Here is a 12,221-nt window from a genome sequence, read left to right as displayed (position 1 = left end):
GTAAATCCTTTTCAGGGTATACATATATTGCACATTGTTTTGTTTTTTTTAATTCAAGTGTTTATTAAAGTTATACAGAAAACAAAACAAAATACACAGTGTTTGATGGCTTCTTTAGTCCTTAGACTCATATATACAGTAGTCTGGATGACCGCCATCACATCAAATATTTTCTACATGTAAGTGTGAGAGAAAGAAGAAGAAAAAAACCCCCAAAAAAACCACACACACACAAAAAAAAGAAGGTATAATATGTAACTATATACATCCAGAGAGGGAGCAACTGTAAAACCAACACTTTCGATAGCAGATGATGACATAACATTAGTACATGTTATTATCAAAAATAAAGTAAACAAGCAAAAAAGTACCTGGTCATTCCTTCAATGATGAGTATCAGCAATATCTGGCCTTATAGGACTCATATAGTGGAACCATTTTCTCCAGTGTTTTAAAAATTTCTCATACTCAAAATTCACTAAAAAAGTAATCTTTTCCATCTTGTAAATTTCAAAAGTTACATAAGTCCAGCTGTTTAATGTTGGTGGATCCTGTGTCAACCATCTTTTAGTCAGTGCCTTTTTACTTGCAGCCAGCAGCACACCAAATAAGTATTTATCTATACCCTTTATGTCTGAGGGTATATACCCCAAAAATATGGATTTGAAGTCAAAGGGTAAATATGTACCAAATATGTTTTGCAGCGCTTTATGGACTTCTCTCCAATAGTTCTTGATATTCTTACAATCCCAAAATATATGGTAGTGATGTGCTGTTTCGGAACCACAGTTCCTCCAACATTCACAACTTCCTTCATCATAATGTGCCTTTATAGCTGGGGTAATGAAAAAACGAGCAAAACTTTTCCAACAGAATTCCTTCCATATATGTAATTTTGTACTTTTCCAATGAAAGGAACAAATGTTTTGCCATTCCTCTTCTGTAATTGCCAGACCTCCCTCTTTCTCCCATCTTTCTTTTATATACTTTGTTGAATAATTGCTGAGATCATGAAGACTGTTGTATATTTGTGAGATTACACCTTTCTTAATTTCTGACTTATAAGCATTTACAAAGAGTTGGATAAGTGGGCTCACAGTAGTGGATGTTTGGTTTTTGATGCTTCGGGTGTAGAAATTTCTTAACTGCAGGTATCTATAGTGGTCTTGGTTTTCTAAATGAAACATTTGCTTTAGAGTTTGGAAACTCATGATTTCACCCTTCTTTACTATACCACACATCGATGTAATTCCTTTATCTATCCAGTTTTTAAAACTAGGGTCCATTTGATTTGGTGTAAATTCCGAATCGTATGCACACCATTTTAATATTTTTATGTCCTTCTCCAGCTTATTTTCTTTTACCATCGTTTTCCAGACCCCTAGAGTGGCTTTTACCAAGGGATTTCTTATTTTGGAAATGTAATCCTGTAGATTTTTATCCGCTAGAACTGCCTGTATATGCATATTGGATATTGTTTTGCTTTCAATTTCCTTCCATGCTGCTTTATATGAGGGATCGCACCAGTGCAACATAGCCCTGATCATTGCTGAAGTATAGTATTTTTTTAAGCACGGGAGGCCCCAGCCGCCGTTCGCTTTAGGCAGTTGCAATGTTTTGTATCTTATTCTGGGTCGTCTCCCTTGCCATATAAATCTAGAAATCGTTTTATCCCATTCAGTAAAGTCTTTTTGATTAATCTGGAGTGGGAGGGTCTGAAACAGATATAGAAATCTTGGTAAGACATTAATTTTGATGGTTTCTATTCTAGAGCTTATTCTCAAACATGGGATATGATTCCATTTTGTAAGGTCCACTTTGACCCTTTGATATAGATGGTTATAGTTTTTGTCAAATAATCTACTTGTATCTTTAGTAAGTGTTACCCCCAAATATTTAATTGAGTCTGTGTTCCATTTCAATGGGTATGTTTGTTTGAGCTTTTCGGATGGACTATAATTGTAGGGAAGAGCTTCAGTTTTATTTAGATTCAGTTTGTATCCTGTCATTGGGCCCATGTTTTTAAGACAGTTCATTACCTCCGGCAGAGCCTCCTCAGGTGTTTTTAGGAATAAGAGTACATCATCGGCATAGCATGCTACTTTATGTTCCACTTCATTTATTGTAACACCTGCGATTTTTCTGTTTTGCCTAATATGTTGGGCAAGTGGCTCCAGAAAAATAGCAAAGAGAAGAGGAGACCAGGCACAGCCTTGTCTCACTCCCCTCTCCAATGTTAAAGATTGGGTTAGGTGGCCATTGATCCTAAGCCTTGCAGACGGATTATCATATAATGCCCTTATATTATTTATTATTAGCTTATCAAAACCAAATTTATGCAAAACTCTATATAAGTATTGCCAGCAAACAGAGTCAAATGCCTTTTCAGCATCAAGACTGAGGATCACAGCCTGCTCTGTATGTTGTTGTATATGGTTCATTATGTGTAAAGTGCGTCTTGTGTTATCCTGGGTTTGACGTTTATGTATAAAACCAGCCTGATCATTATGTATGAGGTTAGGGAGTATTTTTTCCATTCGTTTGGCCATTATGGATGTATAGATACGGTAATCTACGTTAAGTACAGAAATCGGCCTGTATGACCCACATTCATTCTTGTCCTTGGCTTCCTTTGGTATGAGGGATATAATTGCTTCTTTCCAGGTGGGTGGGATTTGTGCCTTTTCAAGTGCCCAATTGCATGTTTTTCTCAATATAGGAATGAGATCCTCTTTAAATGCTTTATAAAATTCGGAGGTGAACCCGTCACCCCAAAAGTCTTGAAGATCATCAAAATGTTTCTTGCCAAACCTGACACAAGCCCCCCCCTTAATACTGAAATCATTTAAATCAGTATTTTGTATTTACTTGAGTAATTGTTATTACAATTTGTTTAACTTAACGTGGGAAAAATATGCAAAACACAAAAAATCAGGAAGGGTGCAAATATAATTTTTGGAGCAGTGTAAATAAAAAGCAAAAGAAAAAAATAATAAACTGGAGGAAAAGTCCCAAAACTTTTTTGTAAAAAAACCCAAAACAAAAACAAACAAAAAAAAAACCCAAAACAAGATTCAAATATGTACAAATTAAAATAAAGGCACACATTTATATTTTGAAGGTTGCACAATTACACGTAATTACTCTAACCCAGTTCTTCACATAGTCTAATTCTAAAAACCTTTCCACCTAGAATAATCAGTCTGCCTCTCAGGTTGTCTATTGCAGTCTCACACACTGTCCCATATTTGTGTGCTTTTTCAGTTCAGATCAATCAGTAACTTTGCTTATAAAATGCACATCATCATCTGACTTTTGATCCACGAAGTGAAAGTACATCAGCCTTGCAGGAAGTCTTCATCATAATTAAGCTTAACTACTGGTTCAAAAACAATTAATCTTATCACACAGACGATTCTTTATATTTGGTCTACATGCTGTGCACGCTGCTTGGCAACAGCATTAAAACCACCTGTCTAATGTAGTGTAAGTATTTGTCATAGCCCTAACTGCAGTTTGTGAAGTCCTGTTATGAAGCCTCAAGTGTTTTTGCCATCTCCATCTTTGTGTTTTGAAGCCTGGCAGAAATCTCACTGAAACGGCACTTGTCAGTCACAAGTTGTTAGCCAGCAAATATCCCCTCGGTAATCCCCCTTTATGAGACTTTAGTGAGATTTATATTTCCGCATATGTGGCCTCTCTAGAAATGTCACTACACGTTGCATTGACATGAACCCGAAGAAAATGGGGCACCAGTAACCAGCTGCACAGTGTTGATGTAGGCTGCCACAGGTTCCACTAAAGGATGGTGGTAACTTTAACTACTCTCGCAGTCTTTTTTTGACACATGGAATGTGTAGCCCGTTGGAGGTAATTTTTCAGGACTCTGGCAGTGCTCGATCTGTATCTCCTTACACAAAGGAGCAGATACCGGTCCTGGCCAATGACGGGAAGTTGCCATCGGGTTGCTGAGTGCTTTCTAGGCCTGTGTGACTGTGACCTAAGTTGGACCCTGCCTTACTCGCACGTTGTGTGTGCAGCTGTCAGTATGTGCATCGCAAAGTGAATATAAACACAGCCTAGAAATACCCACTTTATTTGAAAAAATGAAGTCTAAATGTGTGTTTCAGGTGATTCGTGCACTCATATTTAATTTTTTGTAAGTGTGCAAGAGGGCTGTGAAGTGCATTTTTAGGAATTTGTATGCAAAGGGGGCTTTTTGAAAGAGAAAATTATCCAACTCGTGAAGCTGAAATTGATAAATTCTAAATAAATTATAGTTTACAAAGGTCAAATTACTTTGTATTTATGTGTGGATTGAAGCATGTGCTTCAAAAGTTACACAGAAATTGCTGCAAACGTTTGTAAATCTTAGTTTATATAGCGTACGCGTTTGTAGCCTTTTTGAGACATATTTCTCTCTATAGTCGGGAGGCCACTGCTGTTGGGGAGTGTCATCGCTGTGGGTGTTTGTGTGCTGGCTCAAAAATGCTAAGTGCCTGAAGATGACTGTTTTTGTAACGTTAAACTTTATCAATAAATAATATAAAAGTAGACTGTATATCAAAAAATACCCTGCTGAAACAATGAAAAATGAAAAGCGTCTTTCTCAAGGCAAAGTGGAAATTAATCTAAATCAGTGTCCTGTTTAATGGCGTCTGTTTGGCACCCTGTGGTGAGCAAGGAGGACAGCAGGCGTGAGTGTGGCCTGTCCCATAGCCTGAGGACAGAAGACGAATCGCTTCTGCCTCCATGATGCAGCCTTTTATCATAGAAAAAAGAGCCACACAACTAACTGCAGCAGGAAGGGAGCGGCCCCTAAACAAACATCCCCGTTAAGTTGTGGTCTTTATTAAATTGCACAGAATTTCGTTCCCCTTTCTTTTCTCATGTTACGGAGAAAAGAAAGGGCAGCTAAAGCAGCAAGTGAGAGCGAAAGGATGCAGAGTAAGGAGCTGCAGAGGAGTCTCGTCTAACCGTCGAGTCTCATGTGAGAAGAAGAAAGACAAAAAGAAAAAGTGAAAGACTGTGAAAGGGGAAGCGAGCCCAGCAGCAAGCCTGATTTATTGATGGGACGTGCTGTTGGCATCCAGAGACTTCCTCTAAGTCAGGATGCCAGTTTAGCAAGGAAAACCTTTTTTATGTGGGGTAGGATTTAACAGAGGAACTAAAAAAAAGAGGTTTGGGGCTAAAAAATAAGAGATTTCTGGGAGCGAGGGCCCTTTTCAGAGATGCTAACACACTGTGTCAAGAGTGTGTGTACACAGGATTTAAATGGCATTGTGGTTTCTGCAGTTACTACTGCTGAATACTGATGTTTCGTCATGGCTGTCAGGAGGAATATGTGGGAAAACAGTACTCATGATTAGCTGTATATAAAAGATGGGCGTAGCTTCCAGGTCTAAAGTGAATTACGCTGGCATTATCTCTAATGAACAGCAGGGGGAGACCCATCTAGCTCTAAAATAGTTATGTGGTTGTATAGAAATCTATGACAAAATGACCTTTTATAAAAAAAAAAAAAAAAAAAAAAAAACATTTATACCTCAAGCACTCTCCCAATTAGTTTTGCTTCTCATTCGTTAGCTCCAAGTCTTACTGAATTCAGCATAATGTTAATTTTGTACATTATGACCCACTAAGAGTAAAAATTGAGGATAAATGGGGCATGCTTTACCACATGGTGATGCCTACAAGCATGCAGTGCCTCTCGGGTCCTCAGTCAGACCCACCCTTGGCTTGTCGTGTCCACACCAACTGTGGCTTTAGCTAAGGAGGTAGACTAGGTCGTCTGCTAACAGGAGATCGCTGGTTAGGTCACCAGCTCCTCCAGTCTGCTCTCAAAGTGCAGAGCAAGATACTGAACCCCAAGTTGCCATCTAATACCATGATCATTAAAAAAAGAGTCTAAAGGCATAAATGATGATGTTTATGGATTTAGCTTGTACTGTAAAATTGAGTGTTAAGAGGAAGAAATAAGTCCTTTTATTTAAATGCTAAAGTTACTGTTACTTACCTATTAACCCCCACCCCCCACACCTCATTTGTTTTGGACTTAACATGGATTTTTGTGCCATATTAATTTATTTCTTAATAATATTTTGCCTTGAAAAACAGACAAAACGAAAACATTAAAAGCATTACACTCATCAGCTGTTCAGTAATGTGCTTTACGTGACATTAATACCAATAAGATAATAAGATTTGTAAAATATGCACAAATCCTACTGATATTATTACCTGAATACATGTTGTTATTTTTTTATGAGCTTCTTGTTAACCTTAATCAGATATTGGTAACTGTCATATCATCAGGATATGATAACGGACGTACGGCAGATGTGGTTTGTCACTAAACTTCAGCAGTTAAAACTGATTTCTAAAGTTCGAAATCTCATAGATACTGGTCTGGATGTTCTCACGCGTAAACACTTGACAGTGGTCGGGCGAGTCGGGTCAAGATTTTTGGCCTCATTCTCAAATTTCAGCATTCATCAATATTTTCTAACCTTAACTACCATAATTACCAGTTTTCCAAGCCAATGTACAGAACAATAAGGAATTAAATGTACAGCTTTAAACAAAACATTTTTATAGACCTATTCTAATAAGCAGCTGTTTCGCTGAGGTGTGATCATACTTTGGTTTTCCGTGCTTAGTAAATACAACAAAATTCATTAAAGACTTAGATTTTTGTTGGATGTCATCACTTACAATGTCGCCTTTGGCTATAACCCATTTATGGATGGGGTTTTTTTAATCATCCTCCACCTGCTTCTTCCTTTTGCTCTCTTTTTGGCATCAGCTTCTTTGTTACCTTAGCCAAAGTGCACAATAGAGAGTAATTGTCTTCATAGTGTACACTAGAAGAATCAAGATTTTTGTTTTTCTATACTGTGTATGTCTGTATGGATAGATATACCTGCTTGTATTTTTTGGGTAGTGTAAGAGGTTATAGAAACACTGTAGGATTACTGATCTACTGGACGGGTGGATATATTTCAGTGTATAATGCTGAAAATAAACAAACTGAACTCTTTTACTTTATGAAGGTGAACCTAATACAACATGTGTATATATAATGCACAGTTCACCTTATTTATTGCATCCTCTTTTTATGGTCACAGACGGGCTGAATTTTGAACCTTGTGTTTAATTGCAGTCATCATATTGTTACACATCTTTTAATACATATTTATGGAGGCAGGAGGTCTGTCCACACTTAAAACCATTCTGACTTTCAACCAGTTTACAAGTGGTTTAGTATTATAGTTCGGCAAGATTTCTTTATCCTCTGTGCCACACCTGGAAACGCTCCTGTTCCAACTATCAATTACAGAGAGGACATAAAGGATCCGGGGGAAAGAAAGCATGGCATTTTATAATATAGGTTAACTGCGAGCTCTGAATGGTGGAGGGCGGCCTTGTGATGGAGATTAGAGCAGATTTAGATCACGGCCTGCAGAGTTGATGGAGCCAGGTACAGCAGGTTAAGAGCAGTCAGCTGATCGCCTCGGGGAAGACACAGACAAACAGCAGGTTTGTCTGTGTGTGTGTGTGTGTCAGTTTTGAATGCCATGGCAACTCAGGGGGAAAAAATACAAGCTTTTTGAGTTTGCAACGCCTACATCCGACCAGAAGACATAAATAGTAACTTATTATAAACCATTTATAGTCTTTCTGCCAACTTCAAAATAAAGCCCTCAGGAAGAGAGCTGCACACTTGACTCCAGAAAAATCATATGCAATAGGCGTCTACTGATGGCAAGATGGTGTCTTTGCATATGTTTGTGCTTTTAAATTCCTGTTAGCTTTCAGAAATGGAAGATGTATTGCAGCTTTAATTTGTATAATCTGGTGAACTAAGCTTTTTTTTCTGTAGCCACAACATCTGACATGCAGGCAGTAGTGTGTGTAAATGTGTACGTGTTGCTACTAATAAACATAAAATGCATTCAGTGAGCCAGAGGAGCCGAGCTAATGTTGATAAATAATCAAATAGTCAAGTCACCTTCAATCCAAAACAGTCGCTGAATGACACAAAGTGCAGAACAGGAGAAACACAATCGCAAAATCTGAGGATATATTGACAGGGATACTGACACAGGTGAGGCCCACACACTGTAGAAGAAAAGCCAAAATGGATGTTTCCTGAACTTGCATTTCTTTGAATAGCCAGCAGTGTAGCTGGTTTTAAACCTCAGGATGTGATGGTACGGTGGCTACGAGCGTCTTTTACATCCAGTCTACAAGGGAATGGTTTTTGAGAGCTGTGAAAAATGGGCAAACACATACAGAGATACCTGGATTTGTTGGCAAGATAGACAGATCTGATTGCAGCACAGCTGATGCACATACATGTTGATCACACCACCTGTAGATTTCTCTTTCTACAGGTGGTGAGATGTCTCCTTTTAGAATAAATGCTCCCTGACAGCTTAAACCTCTGTTGCATTCATTACACAGCCCAGCAAAGTGCGAGGGCTCGTCTCACCCCACGGATCTGTGTTTGCAAGCCTCTGAAGCATTGCCAGACAGGCGCGTCTCGCCGCATACTCTGAGACAATCAATCACAGGCCCTCGAGCTCCTGCAAGGCTGCCACCTGTCCCACTTAAAGGGCACACAAAGTACAGCACACGTAGCCTCAGATGAGTGAACAAACTGCAGCTGGCTCTGCAGGAATCCTAATTAAAAGCTTTGCTGAATAAGTTATGAAGAAGTGGGTTTGCATCGAGTTAAACTGCCATGACTGCAGTGTCATCAAATGACTGAGACACGTGATGCTCAGTATCGACAGTATAATTACGCAGCAATAAGGAAGTAATAACCTGTTCAGTTTAACTGGGCTCGTAAAACAAAGCCCTCTTGAAGGAGCCTGCTGCGAGTGTCAAGTTCAAATCTGTGCTGGGAAAGGAGAAGTTTGGCCTGTAAACAAATCAGGTTTATAAGTCAAGTTGGCGTTGAATCAAATTATTCTGCCAGGAAGTAAATAAATGCATGTTGGTAGAATTTGAGGTATTTCAGTTGTGGAAAGTGAATACAAGAAGCTCAATGCTGATTTCACGCAAAAACGCTTAAGCGAGATGCTGAATCTGGTGACGAGGTGTTATTGGTTTGTTTGTTAGCATTAGGAGTATTTCCAAGCAAATGACCAAGGGATTGGTATTATTTTTTTTTTTTTAGTTTATTTTTACCAAAGATAGGACATTACTCCAATTCAGAAGAGATTAATTTGTGTAGATGCTCCTGATCCAAATCCGGGAATTTTTGGAAAGATTCTTTATATTTATTGCAGGATATTGTGGGGCATAATTGGACATTTCACATCATATCTTCGCAAAAACATCAAGTTAGGAGACAGGAACTGAGCTCTTTGATAATGGTCATACATGTATGTTTCACTCAACATGAAACATACATGTATGACCATGTGGATTTACAGCAGAGGACTTTATATTTTAACTAAGAGTTTAAATATTCATAAGTACAGATGTTTAAAAAGAACAGCAGGTGATCACACCCATTTTTCTGCACGTCTTTCAGCTGAAGATCTCCTTCAACGAGTCCAGCCTCCAGAGCACATACGAGTATCCATCAGAAAGCAGCGTGTGGGACAGCGGGGAGGAGGAAGAGGAGGACAAACAAGATGAGAAGCTGGCAGACGAACAGCCGAGCATGGTGGGACGGATCCACATCCCTCGAGCCAGTTTGACCGGCTCACCCTCCCACACCACCAACAGCAACGGTGAGATTTTGTGAAACAAAGAAGAGCTGGTTGTCAAATCTCCTTCATATACTCATGATCCTCAGAGGATGACGATGATGATGATTATTATTTTATTTATCATCATCACAATGTACCCTAAAATCCACTGGCTCAGATTGTACTTAATGGCACAGCTTGCAAGATAAGTGCATTTGCAGTCGCGCTTATCTTGCAAGTTTTTTGTTTGCAAGGACGAACTCTTTCAGTTTTAGTTTTAGTTTTAAATTAAATTCTCATCTCAGACGTTAGAGGGTTACCTAGGCAACCAGTGCCTGGAGAGTTTGCAAGCGACCAGCCATGTAAATCAAACTTATCAAAGCGAATCACCTTTTATGATTGGTCCAGTATTTTTAGTAGTGGGAGAAATTAACTACCTTTAAAAAACACACCCCTACTTTGTCTTCACTCTTGAGCTGCATTTACTGAACGTTTACTGTGAGCTGCCCCCAAATTAACTGAAAAACATTACAGTAGTTTGCTTATCATGACAAGTTATATCACTTAAAAATATCAGGCTAGCCTGTCTGCATGAGCATGTTTGGTCAGTTTTCATCTTTAAGGCTTTAGGCTTTTAGTGCAAGCATATTTGTAATATGTGTAGCCTCATAATAATTTTAGAATGAGTTAAAAATCATGTTAATTGTTGCCAACATAGCTATGCTTTTAGGTTTATTCAAAATTAATTTAGGCAAAAACACCTACCAGACAGCGCACGTGCCACATTCTGATGCAAATTAGATAAAGCAGATGTTAACAGAATTAAAGGTTTAGCACTAAAAAACACTGCATGTGGAGCAGAGATTAAAATGGTGAAGTGTATTCGCATCCTAAATGAACTGAGGCTAGGCTAGTGGTATCTTCTTTTTTTTTTTAAAGGGTGCTGGTTTAGTTCTTTTTTTTTTTTTCATGATGTTTTCTGCACTTTCCCACAATGACAAAGTAAGAAGTTCAGAGAGACTGGAAACTCGTCAGGTGTTTTTTGTTTGTTTGTTTGTTTGTTTATTTGGTTGGTTTTTTTGGTATTTATATATCTGGGTAAAATGGCACTGAAAGATCAGACTGCTAATCTGACTGCTTATCTACATACATAGATCCAGTTTTATAAAGCTTTTAGCATTCTGCAAGTTCATATTAATAAAACAGCAGATTTCAAAACTGAAGAATTTGCGAGCGCTTCCAGAGATTAAAGAGAGCTGCTGATGTGCAGAAAGAAGGGGAAGATGCTGTGTAAAGTGCAAAGCTAGTCCAATCAGGTCATTACTGCTTTGTTTTGCCATCATCATCCTCCTCATTTGTATGGAGGTAAAGTGAGTATGTAAGCCATAATAGGTGTGGTGGCAGAGCCCCCTACTGGCTGTCCTGTTTACTACATCTGAGAGCAGCTGACTCACTCAGATATAATAAGCCCTTCAGCTAACAAGTGGATGCAGTTATAGTAGCATTTTTGGCCTTTTTAGGTAAAAAAAAGAAAAAAAATTAAACCGATGATGTTTGTTAAACGTGATGACTATCGTGTCTCCTCTGGGTTACATAATGAACTATGTTGTGCTTTGCCACTGGAAACTCAATAAGGAAGCTCATAATTGTAGCTCTAAATCACCAGATTATGTTACGCCCCTCTTCAACCTCTACTGAGGCTGTGCAAAAGTCTTTGGCGTTGCTTAGTAATTAAAATAAAACCAATGTTTCTAAGAACTCTGCTGTCACAGTCTCCACTGTGGTGCAGCAGGGCTGAAGCAACCTATTGTGTGAAACGACTTCATCCTCCAAGAAACAGTGGCCACTGTAGTGATTTAACAACAGTGTATTCACATACTGTATCTCATAAAGCACTGTCATTAAAAGCAGCTCACATTCTTTATACCAAAAAACACACTTGAAAACCTAAATGTTGGAATGACTTGGATAAAAATAAAAATGCAGGGGGGAAAGTTACACAGTTAATATCTAATGTGTTTTAGTCTTATTTATTTATTTATTTTTGTCTGCAGATCTGTCCAGCTACATTCCCAAGCACTCGGTAGACTTCAGCGCCTGGCAGGAGCACAAACACGATGACGGCATTAACCAGGAGGATGGCGCCTCCCAGCAGACACAGATAACTGAGGAGGTCATGGTGAGGGAAACGCCTTCAGCTGCCATACTTAAAGTTGGGTTTCAGACTCCACAGGAGATGTGACCCCCTGTTTTTCACCTCCATCTATCAACTCAAAGTATTTGATTTACAAATATATGAAACAGAGAAAAGCAGCATATTTTACATCCATGAAAGTTGGTATGTTGCCATTTTATGATTTAATGAATTTTGGTTAAAATTATAGATGGATTATTGATTATAGATGGCACATTAAGGTACTGGGTCCTAAACTGAAACTTGTGATACTTCAGTAATTCAGACTGTTATACACGGCATCATTTTATAGAGTTGTAGGTGATAAATTTAATGTGATGATA

At 38.5% G+C, this 12,221-nt stretch overlaps 1 protein-coding gene across 1 annotated transcript in view; it reads left to right on the top strand.

The window, feature by feature from the left end:
- tprn (taperin) overlaps nt 1–12,221 on the top strand; it is a 37,386-nt gene that overhangs the window by 19,698 nt on the left and 5,467 nt on the right. Inside the window, exons 2-3 of the mRNA XM_063478888.1 lie at nt 9,545–9,746; nt 11,759–11,883. Coding sequence (XP_063334958.1) covers nt 9,545–9,746; nt 11,759–11,883 — 327 coding nt within the window. The remainder of the gene's footprint in view (nt 1–9,544; nt 9,747–11,758; nt 11,884–12,221) is intronic.

This window comes from Pelmatolapia mariae, linkage group LG7 (genome assembly GCF_036321145.2).
Source record: "Pelmatolapia mariae isolate MD_Pm_ZW linkage group LG7, Pm_UMD_F_2, whole genome shotgun sequence".
In the NCBI taxonomy this organism is placed as follows: domain Eukaryota; kingdom Metazoa; phylum Chordata; class Actinopteri; order Cichliformes; family Cichlidae; genus Pelmatolapia; species Pelmatolapia mariae.
Note: the sequence above shows the minus strand (reverse complement) of the source record. Positions and strands in the feature narration are given on the sequence as shown.